At 41.7% G+C, this 17,267-nt stretch overlaps 1 protein-coding gene and 1 long non-coding RNA gene across 3 annotated transcripts in view; one reads left to right on the top strand and one right to left on the bottom strand.

The window, feature by feature from the left end:
- The window catches only part of LOC111854493 (uncharacterized), a 23,305-nt gene extending 6,038 nt beyond the window's left edge, over window positions 1-17,267 (bottom strand). Inside the window, exons 1-4 of one of the 2 annotated variants that reach the window (XR_011993573.1) lie at window positions 17,139-17,267; window positions 13,254-13,367; window positions 7,695-7,746; window positions 7,125-7,261 (exon numbers count right to left, since the gene is read on the bottom strand). This is a non-coding gene — a long non-coding RNA (uncharacterized lncRNA). Of the gene's footprint in view, window positions 1-7,124; window positions 7,262-7,694; window positions 7,747-13,253; window positions 13,368-17,138 lie in introns of those variants that run through there. The other variant, XR_011993574.1, reaches the window with a different exon arrangement.
- On the top strand, window positions 2,248-12,632 carry LOC111854491 (receptor-type tyrosine-protein phosphatase eta). The gene is made up of 11 exons (XM_023832481.2): window positions 2,248-2,373; window positions 3,800-3,853; window positions 4,429-4,953; window positions 6,790-7,059; window positions 7,166-7,420; window positions 7,520-7,783; window positions 8,218-8,478; window positions 9,773-10,042; window positions 10,360-10,457; window positions 10,579-10,647; window positions 11,377-12,632. Exons 1-11 carry the CDS (start codon window positions 2,337-2,339, stop codon window positions 11,386-11,388), a joined length of 2,115 nt encoding a protein of 704 aa, XP_023688249.2. The 5' UTR covers window positions 2,248-2,336; the 3' UTR covers window positions 11,389-12,632.

The following is a 17,267-nucleotide window of genomic DNA, read 5'->3' as shown; positions in this document are numbered from 1 at the left end:
GGTAGGGGTGGGCTTCACTTAATGCATTGATCTGTTGTTCAGCTAATTAAAAAAAAGTTGTCCTCCGATGAGGGGGGTGGTGCTTGGGCATAAAAAAAAACAACTAAAAATACCAAAAGTCTCATACTTAGTTTGGTTACTTATGGTTAAGATTAAGCTTGGGTAGGGGTTAAGGTTGTCAAACTTGTCATGCTGGGATTAGAGTTTTCCCCATACAAATGAATGGAGAGTCCCCACAAATGCATAATTACAAACCTGTGTGTGTATGTGTGTACGTCTTGTGGGATTCATCACCAACTACAGGCAGGATAAACATGGAGGGAAAGCTGAAGGGGGGTGTGGCTTTGGCCCAGCAGTGGTTTGGGTTGCCCTGACATTATAAGCATATAAAGTGTGTAGCAGTCATGTGATGTGTACACTGTGTAATTTGTTCTGTGTCCCTGGGCTGTGCTTACCCCAGCTGTGACAGTCTGCTGGTGTATGCAGATTATTGTCTTTAGTTTGGTGTCTGCTGGACGCTGGGTTGGACTGGAGATAGATTTCGGTACTATTTGTCTTGGGCCAGTTTTTTTGGGTGATGTTTCATACACTATGAAACGGAGGCCAGGGGTCTGCAGGTTAGCCACATCTACATTTACATATCGAGCAGCCGGTTTTGTCCATAGCAACATGCCAAGGAGTCGACAAGACGTAAGTGTAGCTATGCTGAGCTTCCAATGACTCCTCAGCTACAAGTACAAGCGGTATTGGAGCAGGAACTACATAAAAACTTCTAACCAAGTGAGTGAACTAAGGGTCAAACCTCAGAGTTGTTCCGCTCTCCTCTGGTCACTAGACACTTACAGGTGTCTTGCAAGTGAATTAAAGTACTTACTTAAACTATGTTAAGCTGGTTGATTTAAACCCTTCCCTCAAAGTATCTCAGTAAGTATGCACATACAGATAAATTGCCAATTATGTTAAGATATCAACCATGCCTTTACATTTAGCCCATAAACATAAATTAAACATCCTTACATGTTTGCCTGCCTGAAACCTGAATCCTAAATCCTGCCATTTAATAGTCCTTTAATAGGACTTTTGCAGCCAAAGCTTTTGCATAGCATAAACAGTGAAACTGATGTTTTAGTTTTGCATTTTATTATATCCGTATTACAGAGCTGTGTGCTCCACAACACATGGGGAGCCAGTTTCATTAGTTTGCATACCAAAATGCAAATGGAGTCCTGGGAGTTTTGTAAACAGGGGACAGGGACAGAGATGGGGGTCTCTGTAAATTGTTGTGAATTCTGCAAGATCCTCTGTTATCAAAAGGGGAACTTGGTAAAAATATGCTGGGAGGGAGGAGCAAAGATCTCTGACACCTCTAACACCAGATATTAGCAAGTATGAAATATGCTTTTTAAATAGCTGACATTTAGACATTTTTTTATACTAAAATTAAATTAAATCTGAGACAGACTAGTGTCACTCGAAGCACCCCCTTTTTGGATGGAAAATGTACGCACATATGTAGGTCTGCCTGAAATATAAGGAGGTGTAGATCGATAGTGAAATAATGATTCTATTTTGAGAATTGATTCTAATGTTAAAATAACGTCTTTCTACCTGGTAATTTAAATGTTAATACTGTTATATATAGAGCAGGCAGGGGCGGATTAAGGTGCACAGAGGCCCCTAGGCTACAGAAGTCTGTGGACCCCCCAACCCCACCCCCCTCCGCGCCAATGGGGGCCCCCTTGCAGGCTGGCACACGTGGGGCCCCTAGGCTTAAGCCATATCTAGCCTGTGCGTTAATCCGCCCCTGAGAGCAGGATATGAAAAACTACTTCCCATAAGAGGGGAGCAGACTTTCACGGTCCTAGACACTAGTGACCAGGGAAATGGAATAATTTATCCGGCAATACATTTTACCGTCAGGGTTGGGCCCACACCGAATATCAGTATCGAATTCTGCATTATCAGCCTTGTTATTGGATCAAATAGGAACAAAAAGCAAATTGCCCATGCCTCAGTGACTGAATGGATGGCCCCACGGAGTCTCTCTTGCAGGACTGTACATTCCTCTCCCCCATCACTTTGCATGTGCCTTGCTTGCATGTCCACCTTGTTTCGTGCAGTTTGCAAGATGAAAGGATATTTACATGCACAGTAAAATTGATGTGGCCGTGTGCATACATGCAAATAGACGAATATTTCCCCATAAAAAAACTGTAGGGTGTGTTTGCATAGAAATAACAAAGATAATGTCCACCTAGATCATAGGAGGTCTGTTCACGCAAGCCGAACTAAATTTCTTTCCTCGTAACTGTGAAAAGACTGTCAGAGGATGCAAAATGGGATCTATGAAGACACTCGTCTCATCCACACTAGGTAAATATTTCAATTATTTCTCATTTCTCTAACTCAAGGGGGCACAAATAATGTAATAGTACACTCTTACTTAATGTATTAATTAACCAGAAATTAAATGTTAGTTATGTACTGATCCCATGTTCGTTCATCATTAATTAATGTATTTCATTCAGTTACTATATTTGTTGATTTATACTTGAGTAGCAACTGGGTTACTAAATTTCTTGTTCCCCCCTCAAGTAAAGTGTTACCCTCATTTCTCTTCCCAACCAAGCAAATATTTTATTATTTTTTTTATCCCTGGTTTATAGTTTTGCTACGTTTTGCAGCTGTGACTATTTTTAAACCAATGTCGATGTTTTATGTACAGTTAGATTTCTTAGTTCTGGAAAACAAAAGGCACAGTGAACCTGTTGCACAGGTTGTAAACAGGCTAATCATTTTCTAAAATTTTGTAATGCTTAATGACAAAGCATTCACATACTCAGTAGCATTGATTCTGAAATGACTAAATTGTGATTTCTAAAGCTTATTTGAAACTTCTAAGCACATATCAAATTTCCATTCATCCATGACTCGATGTTCAATAACTAATATGCCTGCAAGGTCAAGGTGCAAATAACCACAAAACTGATACATATTAAGTGTGACTAACAGGACCAGTGAATTATCTGAAGCCACAAAGATTTTTATTACCACACATCTACTTAGCTCAGTGCTTTAACAGGGCTATTGTATTGTGACATCATTGTGAGGACTTCCTAACGGTTTAATTAAGCCCAATGAAATAGGATGTTTTGAAAAAGATGCTAAGCAAAAAGTTATTACGAGTATTATCTATTTCAATTTTTATTACTAATAATGATTAATAATTCATGGGGACCCCAAAGTAGTAGGCGGACTACTTTTGGCAAAATGAAAAATATATACAACACTGATTTGGCCTGTTATTATAAAATATTTTGCACGTACGCCTGTAGACCCTTTGTATTCAATTCAATAAAATCATACTTCCTGCACACGTCTGCAGTTAGCAGGTTTTAAAGCCAGGCTATGCCACATGTTTTTTTTCTATTATCGTTCACCTGTATTACCTTCTCTCAATGGGTGTCTGTTCTATAAACACAATAATGGGTATTTTTTTGTGTGTGTGTGTGTGTGTATGTGTGTGCATCCATTTGTTTGTAGTCACTTTATCCAAATAAGTACAGTAATCCTAGGAAGTCAATGCTGTGAGGCAGCATAAATCCTGCATGGGCTCCCCGTCTTAGTGTCACTGGTTCACTTGGATTGTGTCCAGTGGGGGAAACCAGTGCGGCTTCAGAAAACTTCAAAGAATACAAAGAGAATGAGCTGGGGGTTAAACCGCATCAATGCTGGAGCCCCATGTGCTTAATGTATTTATGTATTTTTCAGTTTGATGTCTTTGTCTGTTTTTACATAGAAACTTCTGTGCATGAGTTGAAGATGTACAAAATAGGACTTGTGCTACTTGTGGGTAAGTCCTTAAAAATGTGGTAAAAATGCCTGAGTGGAGAACTGACAATAAGGAGAACTAACCCCTGTTGTTTCACAACACAAACCAGATATATAGGACTAATCTATGTCAGAAACTCTGAATTTACATGAATTCTCTCCTGTGTCAATTATTAAACCATGCTCCTCCCTGTCCTGAAGCCTAAAGCACTAGGCTGCATCCTAAGGCCTGCTTCCTCCAGGGGCTACAGGTGCACAGGGGCAGGGCACTGGATCATCTGGCCAGCCAATCATCTTCCCATTCACCAGGGACTGAACAAATTTAACCAATCATTAGTGATTTTATATAATCACCCCCCCTCCCCATCCAACCAATTAATAACTTTTACTGTCAGATTTTTATGGGGCGCCGTTTGTAAAGGTACTAAACATTTTTGTACTTGCCACTTTTTCAACATTTAGTGCAATTTTACAAACGGTGCCCCATAGCTTCTACCCACCAGGGAACCCCCCAAGACTTCTGACAGCAGTCGACCCCCCCACCCCTCAGATGGTAACACTACTGTTTCTGTCCCAATTTGTGGACTTTCAATCCAGTGTATATGGGTTGCTGGGCAGAGCGACAGTACTACCCACAAGGCACTGCGTCCGACTGGGATGATGCCAGAAAATACTGTCAGCTGTGCTTCAAGGAGTTGGCGAGCCTGACAGCCGAAAACATGCCACTAATAGCCAGCTGCCTCAATGGATCCTATTGGGTCGGTCTGCGCAAGAACCTGAGCGGCACGATGAGCTGGTCCTTGTGGTCCAATGGTGACCCTGTGACGTTTCAAAACTGGTACCCGGGCTGGCCCACACCCCCAAAGACCAAGCAGGTTGTGATCAATCAGACCCACTTTCCGCCAGAAGTACCCAACAATTCCTGTTACATAGAAATTGAGGATGTGTGCAGAAACTACACCAACTATACAAAGTTTTATGTTTATAAAGAAGAATCAGAGGCACCTCCTCCAATCACCCAGGAGGTGCCCGTCATTGAAGACACCTGTGTATCTGTGATGAGCTTTGGGATGTGGCAGGACCAAAATTGCTCTGAACTGAAACCCTATATCTGTTATGAAGGTAAGGGATATACAGTACTGTGCAAAAGTCTTAGGCAGCCAAAGGAAATATTTAATGCTATTTATCTGGGTAATAAGTATATATTTGATCAGAACAAAAATCACAATTTAATGTTATAACTTTGGCTCTCAGGTCGCATGCATGGACCGTGAGACACGCATTTTAATCAGCTCACATACTCAGACGCCAAACCTTGTGTTTCTCACGCTGAGAAGTAAAGGATAACGCCCACCAAGGTGTCCCCTTATATAGAATTAATGGACAATGCGTAGGCAAACGGAGTGGAGTTTTCCGCAGAGTTAATAGCTGTCCCGAGTCATACAGAACTAATAGCCACCTGCCAGCCAATCAGGAAGTAGCATTTGTTGTTTCTGGGTTAATTCCAAAATAAGTTACATGTCATGTAATCCCACTGCAAGTGCGTTAATACATGGATGCGCACGCACACGGAGTGCACACAAGGTGGAAGTGGAAGAGCAAGATCCAATGAATTCGGTAGACTGGGCTCTCAAGCCTCACGCATTGACTGTGAGACACATACCCCACCTCTAAAAGATGCAATCTCACTCCAAACTTTTGATGAAACTTGAAAGCCCTGATTATAACATATACAAATTATGACACAACACAACAAAAACTAACAAGAATTTGTACTATTCTCCAAAAAGTTACAGATATCTTATTGTATGGTAAGATGAGCATCACTTCCGTTCCCAAACCTTTCTTCAGGGGCACCTGGACCATTCCATGTATTTGTTAAATTTCAGCACCAGCTCACTTCAAAACGTCAGTGAGGTATTAATTAGCCATAGGAGGTGTGCTAGTGGCTGAGGCAGTAAGTGCGGTGGATGGTTGCTGCAAATACTGGGGTGACTTTAGGGGAGGCTTTGAAAAGGCTAAGCTGACACACTTTGACAGACATCATAGTTTTACACCAACATGAAGATAATTTAAACATAATTTCTTAGACTGCGTAAGACTTTTGCAAAGTACTTTACTTTCATTTTGATTGAATTTTGCATAGTAAGTTTTGCCAATAAATTTCCTACTGATACTTCCATCCACCCATTTGGTACAGGTCTTTCAGTTCGGTATGGATATGTACCAAACAAATGCTACAAATACGGAAACTTTGTGTGTTTCCGCCAAGCGGTATTCGGAAAGGGGCGGATGAAGCCGCACCACTACGCATGCGAGCGTACGTCCTAATGTGAAGCTGGAAGCTGTTAATGTGAATACAGTACAGCACAGGGTTTTTTTTTTAATGCTGCACCGTAATGGATATTTATTTTGTTATGCTTTGATATTTTGAGACAATATTTGTGTTGCACAGTTCTAATATGAAGCTGAAAGCTGCTAATGTGAACACAGTACAGATCAGGTACAGTTAATTTTCTAAACGTGCACCTTAATGGATTTTATTTTATTTTTATTTACTTGAGAGAATATTTATTTTGAATTACATTTACATTTAAATTTTAGTTGTTTATTAGTAAGTTGCAGCAGCATTGACAGAGACCTTTTATTTAAGAATTAAACCAGTAAACCACAATTTAACAAAGAAAAAAAGAAGCAATTTATGTTTTGTTTCTTTGACCCCCACTGTACCGAAAACGTACCAAACTGTGACTTCAAAACCGAGGTACATACCGAAATGTAATTTTCGTGTACCGTTACACCCCTACTATTTATACTTCCACACTTGTTATTAATTGTTAAGATTCTACTGAAGTGTCCTTTAAGTAATCATTTCATTAATTTGCATTTTTTCCACAATATCCTTTAATACTCTCCTGTCAACTTCACCATCTCTCCAAAATATTCATCCATCGACAGACCGCTTCTATGGGCAGGCAACAATCTCTAATGTGACCCTGAACAGCTCAGATCTGCGCTGGATGGCTGGACCTGGAAACATTACCAACTATAGGGTGGAAATCAATGGGACTTTCCAAAATTTGTCATATGACTCTACTATCTCATATCACACAACCTCCCTGGATATGCCTCTTAGCAACCTCACCCCAGGCATGCTCTACAATGTCCAGGTCTTCCCCGTGAAATGTAGTAGGGACCTGAATCCGGAAAACATTTCCTTCTACACCAGTGAGTAAGCATTCTGCATGGGAATGGAATGCGGCATGTCTCATGATTTACTACATTAGGAGATCCTGGTATTAATGGTGATGCTGTATGTCCTCCTCTCTGCAAGAACCTGATCAGGTTCTTGGTCTAGATGTTCAAGAAGTCCAAACAAGGTCTGTCCTTCTCTTCTGGAACAGTCCAGTAGGTGGCTATAGCTCCTACACTGTAAGAGTGGTCAACAACTCTATCGTCAATAGCACAACTAACGAAAGCTGTTGGATCACTGGCCTCCTGCCCGGTGGCTTTTATGAATTTGCAGTTTATTCTGAAGTGCTGGACAAGTCCATTGAGGGGGACCCAGAAAACTTTTCAACCTACACTAGTAAGTGAAGTCAACTGAGAGTGGTAATACTTCACATAGTTTTAACCAAAAATATGAGATTTGCATCTTTTTAAATCTGGTTTAACTGCTTTGTTCCAGGACCCAGTAATGTGAAAAACCTAAATGTGACTTTTAATAACGAAACATCGATCGGGCTGATGTGGGACAGGCCAGAAGGGAATAGCTCAGGATTTTTGGTCGAATTTGCTCAGGTGGGCTCAAACCTGAGCAACTTAAGCACCAGTAACACCACTGTGACACTGAATAATCTTACCTCGGGCACAAAGTATCAATTGAGCGTGGTTTCCTTGGTGCCGGATCCTTCACTGAAAGGGGAGAATGTCACAATCACGACATATACCAGTAAGTTACATTGTTTTTACAGCTGTGTGTTTATTTGACAGGAACAATGCATATAAGAACAGACAGGAAAGTAGAACTAATACAAGGTTAATGGAACAGAGAAACTTTAACATAAGGTTTCCTTGAGAACATATAGTAACTGACATAGGCATTTGTATGTTGACAAAGATTTCCATATTGATTATTCAATCGAAAGCTTGAGATGTTAACTGAAAGATAATCAACAAAGATAAATTGAAAGATATCCATTATAATGACATTGATATGCATAATAACATAGCATTCTTTGCTGTACCCAACTTCATACTTATTGAGATATCAGTATTCCGGCTTTAGATCACCACAGGTGACTCAAAACACAAAATCAGCTTCAGAAATGCACTTCCAGTGTCCTGGTGATGCAGAACGTTCAACAACTGTGTTTTTGTTTACAGATCCAAACCCCATTTCCGCATTGACCTTGAACAGCAACGAAACTGCCATCACAGCCAGCTGGAATCATCCTGATGGAAATGTTGAGTCTTACATGCTGAATATCAGCTCAATTAACACAACTACAAGCATCCTGGTGAACAGCCAGACCCAAAGCACTATTTCTAACCTCAAATCAGCTGCACAATATAATGTGACAGTATACGCCCAGGTAGGGAACGGGACGTTCCTCAGTAAGCCAGTGTCCGGCACACAATATACATGTGAGTAAATGCTATCCACTGCCTTCACTGATACAATTTCATTCAGAATAACTCTGTCACTTTGTCTTTTTCACACTATCAGCCAAAGCTGAGACCTTCAATCGCACACTGACTTTCAAATATAAATCCAACACTCTGACTTTCACTATCACAAAAGAAACTGGTTTAACTGCTCAGCCGTGAATTTTTAAACTGGGCTGCCATGAAAGGTAGATCCATCGATTTGACAAAGCGGCTTATCCATGGCAGAGTTGGGGCTGGCCTAGAGACTGTCCCAAAAAGCTCAGCACACCCCATGGGTACAATTACCCACTATGGGCAATTTAGAGACATCATAGTACAGGGCTTTTCAAATATGTACTTTGTTTTCAGTTCTCTGGGATCAGGTAGTTAGTTTAATAATTACTGATTGAAATTGACTGGAAATTACACCTGGCTATCATAGCAAGGCTAGAAAAGCAGTGCTTGGACCTTGTGGACTGTGATTTGAATAGCCCCGCCATAGCATGTTTCTGGACAGGGCTGGATTAAGAATAGAAAAAAACTGATTGGTAGCTCACGAAATTCAGAAATGCATCTAAAACAGGGAAAATATTACATAGGCTTATCAGTGAGTGCTATATTAACAGAACAATATTAAATATATTAGTTATTAAATTGCAGTAACTTAAAAGAAATTAGTTAAGGGGATGGGGGATCTTATGTGGGGTTGCTCTGCCTGGTGCACCCCCCCAGGGATGTGGTGTCCCTGGACACATGGTCAAATGCCCACATGGTTAATCTGGCCCAGGTCAGGATAGATACCAAGGAGAAGCTGCACAAACACACAAGTAAAATAAACAAATGTAAAGCTAGGGGAACAAGTTTTACCCACTGAGGCAGCTTCTGCCCACTGAGACAGCATGTACTAACTGAGGCAGCATCTTCCCACTGAGACAGCATGTACTAACTGAGGCAGCATCTTCCCACTGAGACAGCATGTACTAACTGAGGCAGCATCTTCCCACTGAGACAGCATGTACTAACTGAGGCAGCATCTTCCCACTGAGACAGCATGTACTAACTGAGGCAGCATCTTCCCACTGAGACAGCATGTACTAACTGAGGCAGCATCTTCCCACTGAGACAGCATGTACTAACTGAGGCAGCTGCTGCCCACTGATGCACTAGTAGACAATATTTGGAAATATACCTTCAAAAATGAAAGCAATTATACTAAATCATGTACAGTTGCAGTCTGCTCATAGGTTCACATGTGACATAAATTGTGGACTCTGGTTTTTGTTGTCCCCAGTGCCTGTCCGACCTGGTACACCCAATACTACCTTCGTAAATGCGAGCTTTGTCACGCTGACATGGGTAGTCCCTCCTGAGTTGGACCAGACAGGAACAAGATATCTGGTGACATACAATAGCACATTCTGGAATGAGAGTGGGAGCCAAACTGTTTTAAGGAACACAGCAAGTTTCAATAGCCTTCGTTCAGGAACTCTATATGATTTTTACATTAAGACAGTGACTGACCAGAATTGCAGTGACCCTGTTACAGTCAATGCCACCACAGGTAAAGTTATCCTTTACTGTTTACTGTGTTTCTATGAAATTATTCATCTTTCATGATACCCCCTTTTCATTTCACCCAATACCAGATTTAGAGAGAGACAGAGAGAGAGAGAGAGATAGATAGATAGATAGATAGATAGATAGATAGATAGATAGATAGATAGATAGATAGATAGATAGATAGATAAGATGATATAAAAAATGTAATTGGATTCCATTTTCCTGGAAGCTAAAATCCAGAGTATAATTTCTTAATAAAATGTCTTAATACATGTGGGAATTTCTGTTTGCATTTCACTTTTGTCTTATCTCTGCCAGCGCCTGTCTTGAAAGTTATTACCTTTATGTTGCAATGTTCATCGAATGTGTCCCTCTTCTGCAAAAGTGATACTGCCAAGAACGCTACCTTAACTGAGGTCAGGCCCATGTCTCATTTATATACACTACATTAACCATATAACCTGTTACATATGCACATATGCTAAATACAGGTGACTAGCAGTGACTAACCAAGTGCCCATATCTTTGTGTGTGCAGTTATGGACCAAAATCAACAACAAGCTTGATAAGCAAGTGGTGTGGAACCTCAAATGGAACAATAAAACGGTACTATGGTCTACTACGGTATTTTAAGTAATTTTTGAGCTATTTTTGGTATTTTTAGTTATTTAAAAACCTTACTGATTTGTCACATGACTAATTTAAATTTTAGATTCTACAAAACTTTCAAAAAGATTTCAAAGACATTGGAATACTGTACACCACAGTATAATGCATGAACAATATGAAAAAGCAGATGTCGCCCAAGCCTACACTGAATATTAGGTTAAAAGCAAAAGAACTTAATCGCAAAAGAACTTAAAAGATTTTATCACACTGTGACTGACTAATTTGAACTAATTTTATTGTAAAGCAAGGACACATACAGTCATCCTTCTCTACATGAGGCCCTAATAAAATTTTGCAGAGTAACAATACTAATCTTCTGATAAACATGCTTTTGTTGTATGTCTTGAATGGAGGCTGGGGGGTGGCTTTTTGTGTTAGGAGCCCATGCCTATGCACTGAAACTGCTACCAGTTTAAATCTTGTGGCTGGAAGACTTATCATATTACCAGTGGGCCCCTGAGCAAGACCCTTAACCTCAGCTGCTCTAATGGTGCCAGATGAACGGCTGAGCCATCAGTCCGGCCCCAAGCCACAGTCTTACCTGGATATATCTGCGTGTATCATAGGAGAGCAAGATGGCATATGTGAAGATTGAAGTTTTTTTTTTTTGTAGTGAGTGCTCCCTGTACAATGACAATAAATACGTTCTGTTCTCTACATTCCCAGGCCGTGAACTGAATCTGTCCATGATTACGCTGCACCTGGATCAGAAAATGTGAATACAGAGCATCTGAGCATTTTTTTTCCATAAATGTTTGTACATCATGATGCATGGTAGCTTATTAACCTGGTTGTAGATATGCCACTGACGATGATTTAAAGCAGAGGTCACTAACAGGCGGACCGCGGTCCGGGTCCGGACCCAGAAGCTGTCCTATACGCACCCGGACCGATAGCCAAAACATTAAGTTATTATTTAAAACCTGACGCTTCAATTTTTTTCCGGCGTAGCTTTTGTGGTCTTTTCGGTAGGGTTTTAGCAGGAGAACCGCCGTTTCCCACGCCAATGAACGTCAAACGCCTCTAACCGTCAAGCTAGACGTAGTTCGTCTCCTGCAGCCCTTTGTCTGCGCTGATGTGCCATTAGTGTTAATAGCAGCAGCGAAGCTAAAACCCGCAACCAAAAATTCGTAATGTTCCTAACAGAGTGACTGGTTTGTCCTGAAATCATACAGCTGAAAAGTTTTTAAATACAGTATGTATTATATAACATGTTGGATAAATAGACGTAGTTTATTGTTGATTTCATGTTCGTTGAAGTTTCTGCTTTTTAACATATGTATAAAATAATGTTATCTGTTATATAAATAATCTGTTATATAAACAAAAAATGTACGTTTTCATGGCTGCCAAATCTCAAGCATCTGGCATGACACTCACGCTTTCAGACGCTGGAAGTCTTACGGCAAATCTATATTATTCCATTATAAAACCTAAAATTAGCTACGTCAAATGTGTATTTATACGGTTAAATACAAAAGCAGACTATTTACAAGGTAAGAACTGTTACATGTGTGTGCAGACATCTCGAATTGACCATCTCACTCCAGCCAGCTGGCCGAAGTTCTGTGTCACGTGACAATAAATATTGTCAAAACGTTTTTGAATTGTACTGAATTAATTTGATTTGACAGTCAGGTACTGATTAAATGCAATGTTGATGCAACTAATAGGCTACTTAAATATATATCACACTAAATAGTATAGACATTATGATATTCCGGACCTTTGTTTCAAGAAATTTTCTCTAACTGGACCTCTTTAAATTTTAGTTGAATGCCCCTGATTTAAAGGAATGTTACTTCATTTGACTAGCTTTGTTTGTTCTGTGTTTTGTCAGACTGGTACTTCTTCAATTTTGTGTTCTCATGGTTTATATAATTTGTCACACTGCATGTATTTGTATTGATTGTAAAAATACATCTGCCTTTTGCATGCTTAAAATAAAGATTAGCAGATTAGCTGTGTCCACTGACCCATACCTCCCCCCGGATTTCCCTGGTGCAGGACATGTAAAACCACACATGAAAGCCACAAGTTGCTGTTTTCACAGCACTTTTAACCATCTGTCCTCCATATCCTTTGATTCAATTTAAGTTCATGTTGAGGCTGGGTCATATCTCAGGCAGCACTGGCCAGGGGAAACCTTGGGCTGTGCTTCCCAAAAGCATAGCCACTGACAACGTTACCAGCTTACAGTTGGAACCATACAAGTGGACAGTCCCAACTATGTGAGTTATTAAGGGGAGCTTTTGGGAAACGTAGCCCTGGGCAAGTTCATCACAGGAAACCCACGCATGCACGGGGAGAACATGCAAACTCCACACAGAAAGGCACCCTGGGTGACCCAGAGATCGAACCCAGGACCTTCTTGCTGTGAGGCAACAGTGCTAACCACTGCACCACCGTGCCGCCCCTTTAGTTTTTCATGCAAATCCTTATTGCAATCAGGTCACCGCAAGGCCCCAAAGCCAATGCTCTGACACAATCTGGTATAGTGGTGACAGTGGGATGGAAGTGAGAAAGATAACTGGAAAGCTTGCCTGATGGTGTGGTTCAGGGGTGCCCTACTCAGCCCAAAGCATATGGTGCTGCTGGTGTTGTCCCCATCGCTCTAGGACTGCCGCTCCATTTCAACGTAGCCAAGTCCACAATTGCTGCAGAGGAAGCCACAGGAAGTGATGGTGGTGGGGTCAGAGGTCAAAGGTGAAACCCTTTCCCTTCTGTGCAACCCTACCATCGGTATCCTGTTATATTTTCATTCACCCACTTTTCAATAGGGGTCATAATCATACACTAACTGGGGTACAGTATCTTCAGTATGATACAACAGGTGAACTTTGAAATGTAACTCAATTCGATACAGTAATTCGATGCTATGTGATCTATTTCAGAAGAGAGTGGAAAAAAACTCTTTGTTAAAATGAACAGTAGCGATGGTCCATTCAGGACCGATGCACTGATGCCTGCCAAAGGCATGCATCAAAGCGAGTATCGCTTCAATGAGAATCACATGACTGATACAATTGAGGTGTCGGTCTGAATATCAGGAAGCAAAACTTCAGATACCAACCCGCGAGTCAGTGCTAAGTCAAGTATGTCCACTAATGGAGCCTTCGAGAAAGAGAAGTTTTAAAATTATATCGTCAGATTAGGTACATGTTATTTGAAAATAAGTTGCATTGTGTTATTATTCTGCGTTCATTTACAATAAAAATTGCGTGCTTAATGTTAGATACAAAACAATTTGTTTCAGGTGTTATCAAACAATGGTACGCGTATATGTAGTGGTACGCGGTAAAAAAAGTTTGAGAATCACTGTTTTATTTCAGTGCCGATTCTGCTTCAAAGAGCTGGCATACAAGAATAAAAGTATCTAGTCAATGCTGAGGTATTAAAGAGCGTTACATAACAATGCACAGGCTGTAGATAATACAGAGATGACTCCAGGTAGCCCAAAATTTTCCGCTTTTTCATAGCATTGTGATTGTTTTGCGGGAGCAGCAGAGATGCCCAGACCTCTTCCTCACCATCCACCTCCTCCCGCTCCTCCAATGGAATGCCACGGCGTTTCCAGGCCAGGTGAGAGGCAAAATCTCTCCAGCGTGTCCTGGGTCCGCCCAGGGGCCTCCTGGTTGGACAAAACCGAAGAAACTCCCCAAGGAGCCATCCAGGAGGCATCCTAGATAGGTGCCCAAGCCACCTCAGCTGCCCCCCCCCCCCAGTATCTGAGCTCCTCACCCTAAGCACAGGCACCCTGTGGAGGAAACTCAGTTCTGCCCTTCTCATTCTTCCGGTCACTACCCAGAGCTCGTGACCATAAGTGGGGGGAGTTTGAGGTCATCCAGGATAAACTTCCCTTTCTGCATCCAAAGTAGAAACCCAGTGATGAAAATGTTGGATTATGCATTACTTTCTGAAGAAAACAACCAAACCACACTGACAGCAACAGAACTGTATGGACAGAGATAGACTACCAGATACAGTCTGAGTAATCTGGAATCCTTGAGTGTCATTACCATGGCAACTCTGCTGGACACCAGGTAAAAAAATCCCTGGCATTTCCAGCTCATCGGAGTCCAATGACGCTGAGCCACGGCTTAAAGCTGAGGGCCTCAGATCCCACCCCATCAGCCTCAGAGACTTCACTGTTTTTACAGTCAGCACTACGGACCTCAAAGCAAGCTCCAGAATGTGCATCCAGTTCAGGCAAGTTATTTGTTTGTTTGCTATCGAATATTGTTCTCAGTAAAACTCCATTCTTATTTCATTTACTTCCCACAAACAGTGCCACATAGGTGAACATAGGTAACACGTGTGACAGCATCCAGCTATCTTATTGCACGTAGTTCAAAGGGATGTATTCATCTAGGCTGCCTGATATAACGTCTGCAATCCACCAGATGTCGCTGTATATTTATTGAAACGGAAACACTTGTGTTGACACACTTGGGGCATAGCCTCATGGGTATGGATGAGTCAACCCCGGTGATATAGTGCATAGGCTGTCATAAATGCCTTTCTTCCAGATAACAGATCACATTGTTTCTCTGTATCTGTTGTGTGGAGCAATGACAAAAGAAATATGTATTACACATCTTTATGAGATAGAGCATTACTGTAGCTGTAGTTGGGAGATTCTTTGACGTAAATGGTTTGATGTGACAAAGACATGTTTCCTATTACCTTCCCTCACCCATAGGTGGTGTCCTTGTATCTGTGTGAAAATGGCAGAGAGTATGATGTTACTGCTTTGGCTTTCGGTTCACAGATGGCAGATGTCAGTCAATGTGGCTGTCAGCATTATCTTTGGCTGCATGCTCTGTGATTCTTTGTTCAACCGCAGGTTTATGATGCTGTCTAATGGTCAGCTGATCATTATGGTAGAACTGAAGGGTTTCTGAATTGTTTCTGAAGAGGAGTTTCTTGCTGGCTCTACTGATGAGTTTTGCAATATGGCCAAATATGTAGGCTTCTGTTAACCCTGCATCATCCAACTGGACATTCGGTACCTCAAATGCCTCGATGGTGATTTCGTAGTCATGGAAACCATAGTCTTGTCTTGTCTTGAATCTCCGGATTTCGCATCCCAGTGTGATGGATCTGGCGGTACCTTGGCTTCTTGGAGCCCAAGCACACACTGGCCCTAGGGTGCAGGTCGCAATCTCATGGTGCTGTAGTGCATGGGCCTGTTGCTTGACATCTTCATGTGGATTTGTGCGATCCAAAGGCCTACCGCTTCCTGCATGGCTAGTAAAGCTGTGCTGAGCGTGTTGTAGATCGAGCCTGGGAGGTGTCCTGCTGCCTGACGGGGCTGGAATCTCAGCATTGGGGTTCTCACAAAGATAATGTCTAAGAATAACCCTGGAGACCTAATGAACGCTCATCGACGACCAGAAAATGATAATAAAAAAAGAATATCACCACTGTAGTTCAACAGGAAGCATACAGTGACTCTCACAGCCATTTCTGCACTTCTGCTTTTGGAAGAGTGAAGAGAAATGTAGTGTTTTTCATATTTAAAAAAAACAGCCCTTAATTTGTCATGAAAAGGTTTGTCTAAAGAAAGAGCGTCACACTTTGGGAAAGTAATTGACACAAGTAGCTGGATGTGTTTCCTTAATCATTAGAAGTGGAGTTTAAGGGAAACCCACTCCTGAGGGGGCGTTAACATATTCAGAAGGGGACGTGTGGTGCTCCGAGAGATGATACCATGTTGAGAATCAGAATGAGTCTCACCGAAAAAGACTGAAGACACCAGAAAGTAAGGAACAAAGGTTGTGAGGCGGCTGGCACCGTGGACTGGGAGGCTTAAGGTAATTAACAGCTAGACGTGTGAAGCTGCCCCCCCATATGTTTCAGATTTCAACCAAACTGGTCTCAATCGTTTGTGCCGTTAATATTTTTGTTTGTGCCGTTTTCGTTTCTGAGAGATAAATATTTGTTTACATGGTGAGGTCATCAGCGTGAAGTTAACTCCCCATTCGCATCTGATTTCCACCAAACCGATCGCAATCGTGTATGCTGCGTTTGTGCTGGTTTGTGCCGTTAAAACTGTCCTTTGTGCTGCTTTAGTTTCTGAGATATTAATGTTTGTAAGGTTGCCCCCCTGCCATTTGCGTCTGAATTCCACCAAACCGATCGCAATCGTTTGTGCGACGTTTGTGCCGTTAAAACTGTCATTTGTGCTGCTTCAATGCAGATATTGCTTATTTACATGGTCACGTGACTCCGCCGTTAAGTTAGCCCCCTCCCCATTTGCTCCGAGCCGGTCTCAATAGTTGGTGCCGTTTAAAAACTGTTATTTTTCCTGAGTTATACCTCTTAGTTTATGCCTTTACATGATCGCCGTATAGTGCTCAGGCCCGTGTTTCTCATGTTAACAGAAGGTGGAGCGTTTCATGACTCCTTGACAAAGCTGTACGTACTTAGTCAGCCCCGCCAGCAGCAGCAGTAGGAGCCGAAACTGTCACTGTCCTGTTGTTACTGTCCCGTGACACTCAAACACTGTCCCGAGATACTCGCCCACTGTCCCGAGACACTCATACACTGTCGCG

The sequence above is a fragment of the Paramormyrops kingsleyae genome, chromosome 10, assembly GCF_048594095.1.
Source record: "Paramormyrops kingsleyae isolate MSU_618 chromosome 10, PKINGS_0.4, whole genome shotgun sequence".
NCBI lineage: Eukaryota > Metazoa > Chordata > Actinopteri > Osteoglossiformes > Mormyridae > Paramormyrops > Paramormyrops kingsleyae.
This window is presented reverse-complemented; position numbering and strand designations above follow the sequence as displayed.